The 19069-nt window shown below is 37.9% G+C and overlaps 1 protein-coding gene across 2 annotated transcripts in view; it reads right to left on the minus strand.

Moving 5' to 3' along the window:
• Positions 1-19069, minus strand: part of FBN1 (fibrillin 1) — a 153327-nt gene that overhangs the window by 46601 nt on the left and 87657 nt on the right. For both annotated transcript variants that reach the window (XM_014944426.1, XM_014944427.1), the window contains exons 20-32: positions 16409-16534; positions 15679-15798; positions 15032-15169; positions 14007-14057; positions 11292-11417; positions 10271-10495; positions 9270-9395; positions 9050-9178; positions 8419-8544; positions 8164-8289; positions 7135-7257; positions 3364-3489; positions 2406-2531 (exon numbers count right to left, since the gene is read on the minus strand). In XM_014944426.1, the coding sequence (XP_014799912.1) occupies positions 2406-2531; positions 3364-3489; positions 7135-7257; positions 8164-8289; positions 8419-8544; positions 9050-9178; positions 9270-9395; positions 10271-10495; positions 11292-11417; positions 14007-14057; positions 15032-15169; positions 15679-15798; positions 16409-16534 (1668 nt within the window). The remainder of the gene's footprint in view (positions 1-2405; positions 2532-3363; positions 3490-7134; positions 7258-8163; positions 8290-8418; positions 8545-9049; positions 9179-9269; positions 9396-10270; positions 10496-11291; positions 11418-14006; positions 14058-15031; positions 15170-15678; positions 15799-16408; positions 16535-19069) is intronic.

Consider the following 19069-nt stretch of genomic DNA (forward strand, 5'->3'; position numbering starts at 1 on the left):
AAGTGCCAATACAGGATTTCATCTCTGTACAAGTACATGCATATTTTATTGACAGAAAAAGCAGAGACAAGATATTTGTCATAAAGCTGGGCAATCTGGAACTGGGATATGGTAAAACTTTGCAATCTTCTCCCTAGTGGCTATTTACCATTGCCTACCTAGAAAAATCTAAAATGAACTGCTCTAAGTCAGTATTGCCATAGCTTGCCCTGTGAATGGAAATTAAACCATTTGTAGCACTTTGCCTAGGACACCTACATCTACAATGCATATTTTTGATAGTTTTTAAAAATATATTTTTGTCACTAAACTCTGTCCACATTCTTACTGAGAACCAAGGAGGTGGAGAACTAACATCTGTGTGGGATGGGAATGTAAGTCAGTGGGTGGATTCTGAATACTGTTAAATGATTGGGGAAAAAAAACATGTTTATTTGTTAAAGTGGAAACAATCAGTAATGACAAGGGAGCTGAAATATTTAGACAAAACTGTAATGGAACCCACAGGACGTTATTTAGTTATTCTCATGAAACAGAGAACCTCCCATTCAAAGCACTGTATGCATTTTTGTATTTTTTTTCCACAGGAGTTCCTAGAAACTATATATGCTTTTGATCTGCCTGTAAGACAAAAACTGAATCCTGGTGTTAAGGTGCTGTTGGCAAGGTCCCTTCCAGAAGAAGTCCTGAAGGATGCTCTCATAGTCTGCAGTACCTGAGCCTGGGAACTTCAGCTCTGCTCTAATAATGTGCAGACATGAGGTGGGGAATTCAAAGGTCTCCACCATTAAATTAGACTTTTAAAAAAGAAGGTTCTGCTCTGCTTCCTCCCTTTTCTTATTTAAATAAAAAAAAAAGTTGGTAATTTATTTTGAGTATGGTCCCACCTCAGCTGTATCAGCATAACTGATACTTTAACTTTTTGTCTCAGACCACTGGCCTCTATCAAATTACTGAGCCCCTCTACAGCATCTGTTGTAGTTCAGCTGTCCTGTGGATTTCCTGGTAAGTGCCACCCTCCCTGGAACACCGGCATATAGACAAGAGCAGCAGAGGACGGGCTGAGGGAAAGATAAAGGCGTGCGAGGTGGTGGGAAGAGCCCACATGGCAGACAGCATCCATCCAGAGGGCTGGGCTTGGCTGAGACCAGAACGAAGGGATTTCCCTGCCTCTCCTTTAACAAAAAAAGCATTGCCTGGGACATTTGCCACTATCCTGTGTCACATGATGCCAAAATGGTGGCTATTTCCAGGCACTTCCCCAGAAGCAATACCTCAGATTCCTTCCCTGCCTCCGTGACCTTTCTCAGCCTTTTGCCTTCTACTGGTTGCTTCATCATCCCTGCCTGCTCCTGACCATCACTCATTATGCTGGGAGTGATAGCTGCGCCATGTGTAACTGATCAGCATGAGGGTTTTCAGGTCTAGAGTACTGAAGATCTTCATATAATTTAGCACAGCAACAAAGAACATTGAAATGTTGGTCTACAGGGTACAATTAGGGATTTCTTGGATTTAGATCAGTTTATATCTAAGTCAAAAGCAGCTGTTACTAATGCACAACTATTCGTCCACGGTCCAATACGCAAAGTATAACTCCAGCTCTCAGATTGTTCTATGAGAGCTGTAAAAAATCAGCTTCATATATCTCGGATGCTTACAGAAGTATATTATTAACTGTACAATAAGGGCAGACTAAGAATGAAAGTTTGTCTCAAAGACATTGCCAGAAATGCATTTACCCTAAGTCTACATTAAAAATTATATTAAACATATGTTTGCATTCATATTTGGGCAAAGCCTAAGACTCTCAACACCTTGGCTTGAGACACCAGCACTAGTATTATTAATATCGTGCCCTCGGAGCCTGTCTATTTGAATCTCATTTCTGTTTGCTGGCAATATATGAAATAATGCAAATTTTAATTTTGCTGATATAATGTAGTTGAGTAGCTGTATTGTTGCCACTTTGCAAAACTGAAAATATATTTTAGCATATATTTCAAGCCATCTGTGTTTGCCAAAATAACACTTGGAACAGATACCTATTATTTGCATGCATAGTATAGAATTAACTAACCCAAATGCACTGAGGTCCTCAGGACTCTGTTGAGTTACAGGCTATGGCATTTTCTGTTCTCTTAGACCAACAAAAATGCAGTAATAAGCCTGTAATTTTGTTCCAGTGGACATTTTGTCACCTATTTCAGCAGAAGCAGTATCAGGCTAATGCTGTGCCACTGAAGTTCAGCAGAACACAAGCTCAGCAAATTTTTGCAAAAGAGATACAAAATTTAGCACAAATAAGTGAAAAGAAGCACAGTGAGAGGTTTTGAACACTAGAGAAAAGGGCATGCAGACTCATGAGTTTAACTAAAAGTTAATAATTAAACTTTAAAACATACCTGTGCAACCAGTTGTGCCTTTCTTGCCTGAATATCCCATGTCACAATGACAGATAAATGAGCCTTTTGTATTCTCACAGGTTCCACTCAGACAGATGTTTGGATGCAGATCACACTCATTAACATCTAAAAAAACCCACATTAATTAAGATTTATTAAATAACATTCTTAGAAAGTAAGGGGGAAAATGTCTTGAAATATGCTTTGGTACAATAACGGGTCTATGTATGTAAAGAGAAAACTGCTTAGGTTAGTTATTCCTTACTAAGTGTACATTTTGAGATTTGGTTTAACACTGCTCTATTACTGTATCTGTATTAACATAACTTTAATTCCAACTTTCCTTAAAGATAGAGACTAAGATTTGGCATATTATCCAAAGAACGACTATGACTATTTATTGATGCTTTCTATGTATATGTATGTGTGTGTGTATATGTATATTTGTATATGCATGCATATATTAGCTAGTTTTGTACAAACATTTCTCCTCAAATATGCTCCAGTTCTTTAATTTAAAGGTGAATACTTGATTTTGAAGATACACTGTTTCGTGACTTTATTCTACCAAGGTACACCACTTGCACACAATTTTGTCTTTGAGACAAGTTTAAATCAGCACTGGTGATTCATCTTGCTAGAAGTTTTCCACGGCATCATCCACTAGCACTAGATGAAGAGTGCATGCATTCTTCATCTGAACTGCATGAAAACCTCACTGGAAGAGGACCCAAAACATGATGCTATAGATCATCATGTTTGCATTCTAATCCACAGAGATTACATCTGCATTTGATAAACAAAGCTTGTGCAATGGGACTGGTCCTGTAGTCAAGTGGACAGAATTTGGGCATAAGAACCATACTCTTTACACATCATTGGCCACCTACTTGGAAATGATTAATATAATAATTTTTCCCTAGTTAAAGCAGATTGGAAAATAAATACTTTCACTTACCTATGCAAGTCTTCATGTCTTCAGATGCCATGAAACCATCATAGCAAAGACACCTGTATTCTCCTGGAATGTTTGTACACTGGCCTCCATCACAGATGTTAGGATTGTCTTCACACTCATCAATATCTATAGGGGAAAAAAATCAGACTAAAATATTCTACCTTTATGCAATGCAACTAACCATAATCATGCCAAGCAAACATTTTAATACTCTGAAAAACATGCAAATAATTGAGTAGTATGTTGCAAAATTGTCCTGATGAGTAAGCTCTTCATCCCCAGGAAGTCAATGGCAAACATCCCCCTCTGACTCCAGTGGAAAGAGAAACCAACTTTGTAGGTAAAAAACTCATTGACAGGAAAAAAATACCAGAATCTTCTTCACACCACATAGCTACATACAACTGGAGATTCTTGGATACAATCAACAATTGTTGAAGTCAATGGAAGCTCTGAAGTCAAATTCAGTGACAAAAGTACAGGACTTTACAGATTTTAAAAAAACCATCATACATGCAGAATAGCTCTACAGATCTCAAGGATGGTGAAACACTGGAAACAGAGCCCAACTCATGATGGGAATAATTACAGTACATATACTTATTTCAGTAAAAGAATTTATGTGGGGTTTTTTTAACATTTCAGCTGACTGGTCAGGCCAGCCATATAGTTACATCCTCTAGCATGTAAGTTGTTTTCTCAGTTCATGGAATTGGCCATCGCTGATTGGGGCCAAGCTGTAGAAGCAGACACTTTATTATATTAATGCAGCCATGCTACGGTCTGGAATCTTTCAGAGTCCCTGGGGTTATATTAGTGTTCCTTGTAAAAATCCCTAGAATCTCCCTGTGTCAGCACCAACATAGACCAGCGAGAGCAAAAATCAGAAACTCTGCCTAGTGATACCATGGGAAAAAAATCAGCACAAAAAGACAAGATTCAGGAACCCCCTCCAAGAGAAAGGGTGTAACTCATTATCAGACCAGTCTATTGTGAATTGCAGTAATTATGCAGCTGCAGAAAATGAACTCACTTTAACTTAAAATATTATGTTCATTATTCTTCTGTATTTCTACCAGCTAGTGTTTGTGTGGATACACAACTTCTGCAAGGAAGAAGGCTGACCAGTCCCTGTTCATCTTAACAAGCAAATAATGTTGGCATGGACATTAGCCTGGAAATGTTAATTTGGAATGGAATTTGAATTAACATGCAAAATTAAGCTCTAGAAATGGGGATAATAATGACACAAATAAAGAACTTTATTTACTAACCTGTCACTGTACTGATTTCACAGTTGGGGGAAAATCAGCTGACAAAGAACCTGTTGTTTCTCCTAATTGAGCTGATTATTTATGCATAACCTCACCAATTCAAACCTGACCTGCTACTGAACTGAACAGCATTCTTACCAGCTCAATTATCAAGAAATATATTCTGTAATGGCTTCTAGCTTTGTGTGATGTTAAAGATAAAAGACATGTTCACACAGAGAGCAAACTGAAAATGTAAAATAGGTGTTTCACATACTCAGGTCACAGTGCTACTGTATCTTGTACCATGCACAGACATCTAACAGTAAAAACAGATATTCAGTGCAATGAGTAGAAAATGTCACAAGATACATTTTTTCTTATTTTTCACTCAGTTTAGGCAGAGGAAAAAGTTTAGCATGCGAGTTTTGAATATTCACCAAGTGTTTAAATATATAATTAACATCTCTTCAAGAGAAAGCGGCAGCATTTTTGTAAACTAAAAGGGTGGTGAAGGTGACACCTCACATCTCTGGATATTTTCTTCCGTAAACTTTGACTTGACATCAAAGGCGTCTGGTATTTCTCCTATTTAAACTGTAGTATATGTTGGCTATTGCATTCAAGTCTTTCTTAGAGGAGAGTATGAAAATGAATACCTAATAGCTATTGCTGGCTGGCCTGTGAATGAAATTCTATTTTTCAGAGTCAAGGCTGGATATAAATATGCAAAAATTCGCAACTAATATCAAATGTTTTTTTATTCCTCACCCAGGTAGGATCTGACTACAAACTTCCATGGACATGTTTATGGTCAAATTAACAAAATCACTGAGAATCCATTCCTTCCCCACAGTAAAGGCAATTGCATTCTCCGTTTTCCATTTTGAGAAGGGCAAGATGGTAGTTTTCTATTCCAAAGTTTGGGTAAATTTTTGTATGAACTTGCCTTTTCTAGAAACTTGACCCAAACCAAACTATTTCTAATCTAAATATTTTAGGTTTTGAAACACTTAATTTCAGGGTCAGTCAAATTTGCACTTTTTCCAGTTCATTTCTTTCTTTGAGCGAGGGTCCAGTGCTTGCTGAAGATTGGCTATTTTGCATCTTTCTGATAATGTAAGCTACAACGTGGGGGCAAACTACATTTAACTATGCTTTAGGGCTCTTTTATCCTTTGGAATGGTAGCGAGTGGCCTCAGGGTAATTGAGACCCTGGTCAGAGGTCTATAAATATTTACAAATTCTAAATGTGAGCTCTCTCGATTAATTCGGTATAGAAAGCTCTCATTTGTTCCACTATAAAGGCAATTCTATCCCAAGGGATTAACCCTGTTATATTTCTCATGCTCTTCAAGGAGCTCTTGGATGGAATTGGCAAACAGCTGGCAAATATTCACATGCCTCCGTGGGCCAGTGGTTGTGCAGCAAGAAGTAAGGGAACAGTAGGGTAGAATTATCTTTCCAGCAACCTATGTGGAAATCATCAAGTGCAACTCACTCACTGGGATTATGATTCCCAGACTCCCAAAGCAGAGCACCCGGCTGTTACAGAGCTCTGAAAATTTTCTCACAAACCCTCTTTACAGTGCAAGAGAGCTGCTTCTGAAAACAGATTCATACTATTCAGATTTCAGTTGGACTGAAAGTTGTTCAGTTTTGAAGTAATGCAGCATACTTACATTAAACAAAGAATTAAAAATAGGAATTTTCTTGCTTGCTTAAGAACAGATACCACACAACCTCGGAACAGGGCAATTAGCTCCTTTTCTAGTATTTCTGCATATTCTCTCTCCAATATAACCATACAGTACACATGCAGAGCATTTTGGCTTATATTTATGATGATTCTTTCCATTGACTTCAACATATTTGGGATTTAGATCTAATATAACACTTTAAGGGAGAAAATTTATCTCCTACAGAAAAAAATTACACTTTTGTTACCAAATTCAGAATAAACTTGTACATTTTCTGAAATTATGAAGAATCAATTCCCTTCAAAGTAATTCAGTACTGCAATTGTCCAATTCTGACATTTTGGAGATGTTTACTTTAGAAAAAAACTTTCTATGCATTAATTACTTTTTTTTTTTTTACAGTATATTTGTTACAATAGCTTTAATCTTGGAAAAAAAAAAAAAGAAGGTCCATTTTTGAACTATTGAAATAAACACTTCCAGCAGAAAAGTTCCCAACAACCTCCCTTACCAGTGCATGTCCTGTGGTCTGGCATGAGTGCAAAGCCTTGTTTACAGCTACATTCATAGCTGCCCTCTGAGTTTGTACAGAAGTTCTCACAGCCTCCATTCATTATACTGCACTCATCAATATCTAAAAAAAAAGGAGAAAATTACAGTTAAAACCCACAATATTTTTTACTTTAAAGCACATTTCAAGGACACATTTTGAGTCAGCTTTCCAAAACAGCATCAATCCAGAACCCACACTTGATATTTGCACTCTTACTATTGAAATAAACACTTCCAGCAGAAAAGTTCCCAACAACCTCCCTTACCAGTGCATGTCCTGTGGTCTGGCATGAGTGCAAAGCCTTGTTTACAGCTACATTCATAGCTGCCCTCTGAGTTTGTACAGAAGTTCTCACAGCCTCCATTCATTATACTGCACTCATCAATATCTAAAAAAAAAGGAGAAAATTACAGTTAAAACCCACAATATTTTTTACTTTAAAGCACATTTCAAGGACACATTTTGAGTCAGCTTTCCAAAACAGCATCAATCCAGAACCCACACTTGATATTTGCACTCTTCTCAAACGTTCAAGTGTTTGCAAATATAGGCATTGGGATGGATGTCAGGCAGACCAGGAGGAAAAGAGATGGTATCATCTGACTGCATATACAAATACCTCTACACCTCTCTTTCCAAATATAAAAATACCACTGCTGGGTTACCATAGTATGATGAAGGCAGCAAAGTTTTTGTAAGGATCAAGGGAAAAAATATCTATTAGGCAGAATTAAAGCCAGTGGATTTTTCATGTATTTCCATGGCACAATAAAACATATGCATATAAGAGTGCACAATACATGATTTAGGCCAAATATCATTTACAAAATGTGGCTTTAAGGAAATAGTTACCGGAAAGGCCCTATATTTTAGACAATTGCAGATCAAATTAGGACAAATTCAATCAAACCACATGATTCTAGTCCATGGTATGCCAGGAATGCTGATTTTTAATAAAATATAGAACTCGGGATTTAACAAGGTATTCCCTCTTAATAATCAAAGTTTGAAAACTTAGGCTATTTAGAATAATATGCTATTTTATGCATCATGATTGATTTACTAGAGAAAATAAGTTATTACATAATTAACTGTAGTGCTGTCATAATTTCCTTCATTTCTCACAAGTAATGGATGTGCACATTTTGGGGCTTTTTGTATGCTATTTTGACAGTGTGTACTAGACTTTTGAACCACAGTTAGATATGTCTTTATACAACTACTAAAAATGAAACAATGGCTTATGTTTTATGTTCCCTATTTGCTAGAGACCCCGTGTAGATTTTGTCCTTACCAACACAGTACAACTTGTCAGGTGTGGACTGATATCCAGGGTTGCACGCACACTGGTACTTTCCAATCAGGTTCACGCAATGACCATTTCGGCACAGGTTGGTGCTTAGGTCACATTCATTAATGTCTGTTGCAAAAGAAAAAGAGTTTTAGGTCTCAATGAAAACGATACTAAAGCAAACATTGTAAATGCACACGCAGCACAAGAGTGGTATGAAAAGCTGGGCACAACACTGATTTTTTCTGCACGTCTCACCTATACATGCAGATATATTTGGTGATATCTGGTGGCCTGGAGGACAATCACACCGGAAACTTCCCTCTGTGTTGATGCATGTGCCACCTCGGCAGAGAAGGGGATTGCGCTGACACTCATCGATGTCTGTGGGGAGAAGGAAGGCACATCACTGCAGGAGCCAGCACTGCCACAGCAGCATCCTACCCCTCCCCATAGTCTGCTACCCAATACAGCACCGTCTGACTAGATTGGACCGGGAGCCTTTCCTCAAACAAGTCACCCCTTACACTGCAGTGCAGTTAAAAAAAAAAAAAAAAATTAAAAAAAGGCTTCTTCTAAATTTTAATCTACTCTAACTTCAAAGTTCAGGATGGTGTCTCAGTTAGCAAAATGAGGATTGTGGGGATAAATTTAACATCCTAGAATCCTGTCCCTTGCTCAATTCTGCTGTGTCATCCTGCAGAAGCAGTGAAATCACATTTGGGGTGGAAATCAAGTTAAAGTGAGCTTTAATAAGACACAAAATGAGAGAGATCTAAGCCCAGGCACTATCAAACTTTCAAAAAAATACAACCCACAAAAAACCTCCATGCATAGCATAGTAGCACACAGCATACTATTGCACATCTATGGTCTATAAAAAACATACCCATGCAGTTTTTCATCATCATAAATCCACTTTCATAGCCTTCAAAACATTCACACTCAAAATCTCCAGGAGTATTGACACAGATGCCTTGGCCACAAAGATCAGGAGAGATGCGGCATTCATCAATATCTGTAACACAAAACACATTCACAATATTTTCAAAGAGTTCAGTTTTTCCTTCTCTAATCAAAGTTATGAGAGATATATCTATGCAGTTTACCTGTGCAATTCCTCTCTTCAGAATCAAGGGCAAATCCACTGTCACATCTACACTTAAAACTGCCAATAGTATTTCTGCATTTTCCATGGGTACAAAGGCTGGGGACCATTTTACATTCATTGATATCTAAAAATGAAACAGTAAGGACATATGATGTTACCACTTAATACAAGAACAATGGAAACAATAGAAAACACACAGAACTAGCTACAGTAATTGTCATTCGTATATATTTTCCCCTCCTTTCAGACTTCAGAATGTTTAGGTTTGGGGTAATTGGCTTGCTTTATAAACATATTCACATCCATCTGTTCTTCTGACACTGTCCAGCTTAACCCCACTGATAACCCTGAAAAGATGGCTTTCAGCAAATGATGCCAGAGTGTCACTGTGTGATTCCCGTTTAATGCTGGAAGTTTACCAACAATAGTCATAACAAGACTTGGTTTACAGTAAATTAAATTCTGCTGATTTGAGCTATCATCCTGGAAACATTTTTTTTCTACTTCTCCAAGAAGCTCTACAAGGAATTCCCAAAATTATTCACCCTCCCTTGCTTGCTCCACAGTAGAATTAAAGTTATTACACCCTGCACAGGTAAGAAGGATTGCTCTTTCAATGCACCCAAGGCTGACTGCTCAGTTTGTTCCAGTTCTTGCTCTAAGAGGTGCCAGGTTTTCAAAGTTCCATCAGCCAGAGGTGCCACTAGATGCAACACAGGAGGCAAAGTCAGGCACAATTAACCTCTCTAGTAGAGACATAAATTTAGTGTTTTGAAGCTGTAGTACTATGTAGCATTTAATGGTTAGTGACACAGACTAAATTGTCTTATTCTGGCCTTAATTTCCATGAAATATAACTGGATTTTCAAATGTGCCTTAAGGTGAGCAAAGTGCCTGACTCCCACTGAAATCTTCCAACCCACAGGAATTGTCCAAGGGAAGAGTAAAAGGAAAAGCCAGTGGGACTTGCTGGCAATAAACCAAAAAAGAATCACACACCTTTAGAGAAAGGTTTCCCAGTTATCTCTATTTTTGTAGAGAACCCAGGTCCTCTTGGACAAAGAGCTTCAAATTCAGGTGATCCCTTCAGAGGACACTCCTCACACTCAAAGCCCCATGCTGCTCCCACTGAACAGCAGCAAGCATCCATTCGGTGTCGGCCTGGGATTTGTTGGGTGCATTGCTCATCTTCATGCTGCAGATAGCAACTCTCCAAGCGAATGTCTGTTGGGCAATTGAACAATATGTTGAGAGAGAAAGAAAGTAGTTAGTTCACTGCAGAGGAATCCTTTTCCAGAAACTCTTCACAAGACAGTTTGCTCTGCATTTTTGTGGACTCACAGGAATGTACCAAGCACACTGCATAATTTCTAACAGCAAAATATTAACAGTAAACTCAGAAATTAAGAGTTGAAGTAAGTATAAAGCACCATTCTGATAATGGTACTCCACACAAACTAAATTTTGGATGAGAAGAAGATTTTAAGCATTCCAGTTTATCATCTCTATATAAGGCCTTTTAATTACTACAAGCTATGCCCTCTTCTGAGACAAATCTTAGGCATTTACTGTCATAAAGGGACAAAGGTGCTTTGGACAGCACACAAAACTTCAATATTCTGTTGCACCCTCCATTGAGGTGTAGGCTGTGGCTAGGGACACTACGTCCCACCTCAGACACCTGAGTCCTGGCCCACAGCGGTCCCCCCTAGACCCTTTCAACCTTGGTGATTTTGGTGGGGCTGCCGATGAAGAGTGCTAAGAGCACAGACGATCTGTAGGGAGCTAAAATTAATGAGATTCACCTGCTAGCAGATGGTGATAGGCTTTAGCTATTCCCACTGCAGTCTGTTCATATTCCAGCTGAACTAAACTCATGTCCCTGATTTATTCCATTTGGAAATTACTTAAGTGAACAGAAATAATTTTCCTTACTTGTAAGGAAACAAGCAGTGCAAACATTGCTCACCACAGAGATTTGCTCTCCCCTAGTAGACCTGTAAATGGAATTAATACCTACCAAGACACGTCCGTCCAGAAGCATCTAGAGTCATTCCATTGGGGCACTGGCAGACAAACGAACCCAAGGTATTGACACACTGCCCGTTTGTACAGACTCCAGGAAACACCTCACATTCATTTACATCTATTTCCAAACAAAATGTGAATAAAAGTAATCACTAGAATGCTAAATATAAAAATAATCAGAAAAAATATGAACATTCTAATGTTTGTTTTTTAGGATAAAATACAAAATCACAGCAGTTTACATGGCCTGGCAAAATTCCGAATATTTAGGATTTCCTATACTAGTCAGCCAGAACCAATTAATTACAGAAAACTGCTGATGATTAGAAATAATACATATTGCTATTTGGCTTTCCTACATATACTGAAATCAAACTCAAAAGTAACAAAAAAAAGAGAGGCATTTAAGAATTGTATTAATTTTCATACTCACTGTGAGCCAAATTTTTGAAGCAAATGGGCAAAGAAAAGACAAAGATTATGTATTATTCTGAAGAGATTAAGTTATGTTGTATTTTTTTAACTTTTTTTTTTTTTCCCCATTTCTGTATTTTTAATGTTTGTGTCTTCTCAGGTAGACCTCCGCATGTCTGGAAACTACAACACTGTTTGAAATCTGGCCCCATGACCTTGTCAGCAATCAGTAACTTTATATAGATTAAAATAAATTCCTTATGACTGCACACAGAGTTTAACTTCATTAAGTAGATTATATTTCTATATTTAAGTGGCAAATTTAGCACTTTTGGGTAAGGATAATTTGATTAACTGTGTTAGCTTGGCCTGAGCATAAAAAAATGTTTAGCAATCTAAGTGTGGGGTCCTTCCACTAGTGTCCTTTGTGAAAAGCTTCACCACTGCCTTCAGGAAAAAGCCTCCAGCATTAATTATGGCCCAAGACGAAGCGTGACAGAAGAGGATAAGAACAAGAAACAAGAAAAAGAATGACTCTGATAATCTATAGCTGAACACTGATGTATAGAGTAATCAAGAAGTGGGTAGGCTGGACTCAATAAGCCTCCAGAGAAAACTCCCAGTGCGAATAGACTCTGCAGTTCTCAAACCGAATGGAGCAGGGTGGGGGATAAACTTGGGGTGGACATCAGTGGCCTCTGCCCTTGAACAGATATTATAAATAAAAGGCCTATATTGACTGGAAGGCAGGAAGTAAAAAAGCCCCTGGACTACTGAAACCACTAAAATGCAGTTCACAGCCTGTGAGCCATATTCCAGCAGACAACTCCAGGGCTCACCCATAAACTAGAGAAACACTGCCAATTTAGCTTGCTTATTTCCTTGCACAAGGTCCATTACTCATTTTACATGGGCTGTGTATGGGAGAACTGAGTATCACCTTTTGGGAACTAAACTTACTCCCTTGTCCTGTCTCTCACTTGCCAGTAAATTTCCTAGAGATCTTCCCCTGTCTTGAAAAATGCTTACATTGGTTGAAACCCAAATACGGCTTCAGTATGTTAAAAGCAGGGGAAACTACTCTGAAAAATCTGGGGCTATCCAGGCCCCATTGAAATGAGAAAGATTAAAGCATGTAATAGCTGTAATCCAAAGTGCTGGTAAAGGAAATGCTGAAAACAGTTATGTCTACATCTTGGAAGAATAAACTTTCCATCCCAGCAGTGTTGAAAATGTTCTAAAACTTTCCTTGTTAAGAGAGATAGGTGGGGCTACTTTTTTTTTTTTTTCCCTTTTCTTTCACTTACACACTCCAGAAAGTGTTGCTGAGGTCAGATAAGTTATGTACAGTGGGTCTGCAGCACAGACGTGCCAAGGTATTCAGTCATCATTTGGAAAGCAAAGAATATGTGTGAGGGTGTTCCTCTTTTTAAATTTTTTTTTAAATTTTATTTTTTGTTAAGGGGAAAAACAATGTTTCTTTATGGAAGCTACATATGGGAGTAATTTTTAAAAAATATTTTAACTGCAGTGTCATGTCAGATGTTGTCAGTCAGGATGACCCACAGCAGTTTGAGACTCTCTGAGCTTCTGCATATTATGGAAATATGCAGTACTTTGCCAAGGGTTCAAATCAATTCAAATGAAGATGAAATAGGGTGGGACCTTCAATTCTCACAGAATAGTATAGAGTCATCTCATACCAAGCAAAAAGCTCACATTAAAAAGATCTTCAGCCTTTTCTCTAACCAAAGATTAACTGTGTCCTGATGCCTTTTTTGTCTGTCTTTTTTTTTTTTTTAAGATGACAATGAAACTATGCTTTGGAACATGTCTGATTCCATATAATGTTACATGGAAGAAAGCCAAGGTTAAGAAAATAAAACCCAAAAACTTTCTTATGAAATACAGCCTTTAAACATTCTTCTTCTAAAGCATAGTAATGACTTGTCATACCACTGTATTAATAATGCCATGTTTTATAACATATATAAGATGCATACTTTGCCCAAATAGGTTACTCAGTTAACGGTATTTGAAGAGAGAGAACCATCTTGTTATACTGGTAGACACTATATTTGCAAGTGTGTACTTTGAGATAAACTGTGAGTATGTAGGAATGTTAAACAAACTGAAACCAAATTCATCCCTGACATAACTCTAATGAAGTCAATGGAACTACACGAGGTAAGAATTTGGCATAGTGTTCCCCTACGCTAAATTAACCACTTAAATCAAAACACTGACATTTTTTCATTCAAGCTCTGATTTATATTAAGGCAACAATAAATACCTTCACACAATGTTCCTCTTATTCTTGAATATCCCTTTTGACATATTGGGTCTGTAAAACAAACAAAAGCGATCTTTTAGAATGCTAGAGTCCAAAACTTGCCATTATCTTACTGTGCAAAACTGATCATGTGAATTATTATCTTGAGTTTGTTGCTATGAGAAGTCCTAGTGCTTCGACAGGATTTCAGTGTTTTCTGAAATAATAAAGAGATAAGATGGGGCAACTACAAAAACGATATAGGGTGTCAGTCATTGTCGTCTTTTGCTTCCTGTGTGTCTTAGCGAGCTAACCCAAAAGCAGTTACATGATTCCTGCTTCATTCAAATCAATTAACTCATTACAATTCATATACCCCTATTTACCACGGATGGCTGAGGATGAATTCTCTACGATATACAGGATGAATTTAACTAAAGATTTGAGCAAACCAGCAGCTTTCAGCATATAGAAATAATAAGCCACACACATTTCTGCATTCATCAGCTCATCCTTGGGTTCCCAGCTTATCCCACAGTTTAGCCTAATTATCAAGTGAATATGCAGAGACCTCAACCCATTTCTTGATCAACCGTATGATTCTCTAGGTCATCAGTTAATCTACAGAGTATAATAAGAAGGGCTACTCCCTCTCCTCCCTCCATTACCACACCAGAGATCCGTTTGTTACAAACATTTTCTTGGGAGCTCTAGGGAACATGCATCTATTGCTACATCATTAGGAACTTTAGATCACTAATCATGACAAACCATGCTAAAGTAATGCTGACTATAGGTGTGGTCCTTTCCCTTCAGAATTTAAACTTTCAAAATGTTTACTATAAAATCTGAAGTTAGAGCCTTCTATAGCTACATGCTACCTCTCAAATATTAAGACTTCTCTTTTTCAGACTGAATAAGGAATGAGTGCTTGATAAGAGAACAAGTAATTCGTCTAGCCTGTGCCCAAACTTCTGTGACAATAATCTGGACCATCCTCAGAACAGGAAAAATCCTAGGTTCCTGAGCACAATGAACAGGGTTACCTCGTTCACATGGTGTACATGGGCTTCCCCAAGCAGCACCTAGCGAGGAACAGCACTGGGACTTCAGAGTGGCTCCGTTGATATTTATTTCACATCTTCCATCCACTATGTTCTGCCAACAGGTACCCTTAACAGTTTCTGTTTGGAAAAAAACCCGGTGTAGTGTCATGCAGATTGTTTAGCATTATACATTAATGTATTTGCAAACACACTTCAATTTAACTACAAAGAAGAATCACCCTTTCATTATAACTGGTCTGGACTGTACACAACTCACTCATGCTCCATTTCAAATCGAAAACTGGCCTTTCAGAGAGCAGATCTTAAAGAGAACATTCTTCCTCTTACAAGAGGAATTAAGTGCATGAGCACTTAAGAAGTAGTCTTAGCATTTCTGTATTTGTTACAAAAAAGATTTCATCACTTATTCAAATTTGACATGGAAGCACACCATGCTCCCAAGTACTAGTCACACTTTATGCACCCACAGCAATGGTGAAAACAAACACTTCCTTAACATTTGTTTCTGTAATGTTTTCCAATAAATTTATCTACACAAGTTATTTTAAAATGTTTTCTAAACTTGGTATACAATGTTACTGGACATTTTCAAACAGCAAACATAAAATCTTCAGAAGAATAAATACCTATGCAGATGGTTCTGGTTGGATCCAAAGTACTTTCAGGAGAACATTCACATGCGAAAGAGCCTGGTGTGTTTTTGCACACGCCATTGACGCAGGGGTTAGATTCACACTCATCAATATCTAGAAAAGAAACACACTGCCATTAATGCCAGGAAGCATTAACAAAAAAACATTTGGCCTTTTTTAGGTTAGGGAAAAATGAAAGAAGCTTTTCTCATGACCAGTTTCCCTGATATTTTGTTTTTCTATTATGAAACTCTTCAACAATAGACTAATGATTGAACTTGGAAGCATCATCTCATTTTTCTGTGACATCCAGCTACTGCCATGCTTTGTGGTGATGGACTGTGCTGTTTAATGATGGGATACACATCCTATCTATGACTCAAAAAAGGGTCAAACTAGGAGGTATCGGGCTCTCTTCTCCACACAAGGTAAGAGATTTGCAAAACTTGATTATTCTCAAGTTTTTCTCACCCTTGGCACAGCGTGGGCCCACTGGCAGTAGTCAATAAGGAAAGTGCTAATCCAGATCTAATATAGGCTATTACATGAGGTTATATAATGGTTTCATTTTTGGCCTTGTCTATCCTCATTCCCCTACTTCCCCATATAATCTCTTTATGCAGTTTTTAGTTCTACACATTATATCCTCATCAAGGTTCAAAGTATTTCTGGCACAATCTGAAAACAATCCAAATGAAGGATGAAATGGAGTGTTACCAATTACCTTCACATGTCTTTAGGTCAGGAGTGTATACAAATCCTTTTGGACAGGTGCAGGTGAAACTTCCAGGGGTATTTCTGCATTGCCCGTTGTCACAAAGCAGCATGTTCAGTGCACATTCATCAATGTCTACAATGAAAATCAAGAACTTTTTTAGAAAGAAAACATTTCCGGAAGAGAAGCCAGAACAGAATTTTCCTCCCAGCAGCCACATTTCATTAGATTTTGTGCATGTCAACAGAAGAAGGTGACAAAGTGAAGGGGGGAGAGAGAGAGAGAGATAAAATATTCACACACATGACTTGCACTATTTTTCAAAGACATTAAAAAGATTTCTAGATTCTTTTCACAGAAAACAGGCTTGGAATTATTTCAAATGGAAATGACCACTCCAAATAAACTAACTCTAAAGATCCCATTTACTGCACCTTCCTTCTTTATGAAAACTATCATTAAAATAATGGAAACAATAATAGTTATACGAATTCAAACCACACAAATATTACCTAGAGAAAAATTAACATTTTCATTTTGTTTTTTAAATAGGGCAAAATAAAAAGAAAAAAAAACCAGGCTATATATTTTTGTTGACTTTTTCCTATGCTTTATTCTTTAGCAGGCTGCTTTGCTTTTATAAGAGCTCGTACTTCCTTTCTACACATATACATAACATGCAACAGCCAAACCATGGTTCAAAATAAAGCTGAGGATCACACTTTCATCTACCCTATTGTGGAATAGGTCTATGCAGTCTCTGATTCCCTGTACAGCAGCCCCCACAGTCATGAAAGAAATGACGAGAGGATTGGTTTGGAAAGGTTTGCTGGTCATCCTGGTCTTTAAATCACGATTTTCTCCAAGCTGGCTCTGAACTGTCTTAGATGTTATGGTTAGCAAGGCCAATGTAAGTCTACACTTGCTTCAGAGGTGAAAAATTTAAATAGAAATGCTAGTGCTAAATTTCAATAGCCCTTAGGAGATCTTTGGAAGAGTTGTGGTCATTAGAGAGAAGTTGCAAGAAGGTGGCAATGGGCCACAAATGGCAGGTGAAGACCAGGAGAGACCCAGAGAGTAGACAGGAACAATTGGCTAAGTTAGAGAGGCCTCATAAAGTGTTGAGAGAAGTTGGGAAGACTCAAGAGGATCAGTGCAGCAGCTGGGAACAGCAAAAGTGCGAGGAAAAGCAGGGAGATTTGCAGAATAAAACAGACCGTGTGGGAAGCTTCACAGGAGTTCAGAAAAATTGAGAGAGGGCCAGGTGGAACATTATGGAAGAATGGGAAACAGCTGTGATGGAGCATGGATGTGGACTACAACAGGGTGGGCTGGGGAGCAGCTGGAAAACTCACAGATGGATGGGGAGAAAAGAAGGGATGCCATAAGCTGCAGGCAGACACTGAAATGGGACATGGATAATTAAAGCCAAAGAAACAAATGGGAAAATGGGATGAATTACAGCATGACTTTTATCAAAGATAGGTCAACTCTTTTTTCGGTTTTGTTTTTTTGTTGTTTTTTTTAAAATAAGATAGTGAATAGTTTAGCCTGGGATAACACAGATGACTTAAGCTATTTAGGTTTAAGTAGAGAATACAGAACCCAAATAAAATTATTATGTAAGCTGCAGATAACAGGGAGGAATTTAAGAACTTTAAGGTGGTTCCAGGACTGGCTGAAGGGGAGATTACAGTAGGGTATATTAAAAAGGGGAGTAATCACCATGGAGAGAGGATATTAGCAATGCCTTTCAGGGATCAGTCTTGGGACTGGTCCTATAAAATATTCATTGCAATGGAGAAATAAAAAATGAATGGGATCAAAAATTGTGGACAACACTGAGATGGAAGTTATTACCAATACAGAGAATCATGCAAGACTAAATTTATCTTGACGTGTGAAGGAGAGAAATAAGATGAAATATAAACACCGATGTTCAAAACCTTGCAACTAGGGACCGATGACAATAACATGCTATAAACCAGAACTCATCAGTTAAAGGCTATCGAGAAGAGAAAACTCTGGATGTAACTCCTGATTAGAGTTTGACTTGGATCCCAACTTACAACATCGATTTGAGAAAAGACTAACTCTCATAGAATCAATTTAGGCAGGACGTTCCTACGGGTAATGGAGAACTGTTGCCACGACTACAGAAGGCACTGGTTAGACCTCATCAGAACATTGTATACTGGTCATATCAGTCATTTTCAAGACAAGGCTGCAGCCTCTGCTTTTATGAAAAGACTGAGTGTGGATTTGGATAGTTTAGCCAACAGAGTTTGAAAAAGGATATTATGACTCTATAAATACTTTGGGGATAAGCGCTGACACAATGCTGAGTCAAAGGATAATATTAGTAGAACATCAACTTGTAATAAAATGGTAATAAATAAATTTTAACAGGAAACCAAAAGAAATTTCTAATTATTTGTGCCGAGAAGGTCTGGAACAATGCACCAATGGAAGAAAGAAGAAGAAAGGAATGTAAAGGATTTTAAGTTATCGGCTTTTGATGGGACCATGTAACGGAACAAGAGAATTGCCAGAATTAAAATTTGTAACAGGAGCCTGCAGGCATCTGATTTATTTGTATTTTTTTTATATCCCAGATAGTGTGAGAAGAGCCTGGACAGCTACTTATTTGCATTCTTTTCATCCCATGCC

Source organism: Calidris pugnax, unplaced genomic scaffold (assembly GCF_001431845.1).
Source record: "Calidris pugnax isolate Ruff unplaced genomic scaffold, ASM143184v1 scaffold70, whole genome shotgun sequence".
Classification (NCBI taxonomy): Eukaryota; Metazoa; Chordata; class Aves; order Charadriiformes; family Scolopacidae; genus Calidris; species Calidris pugnax.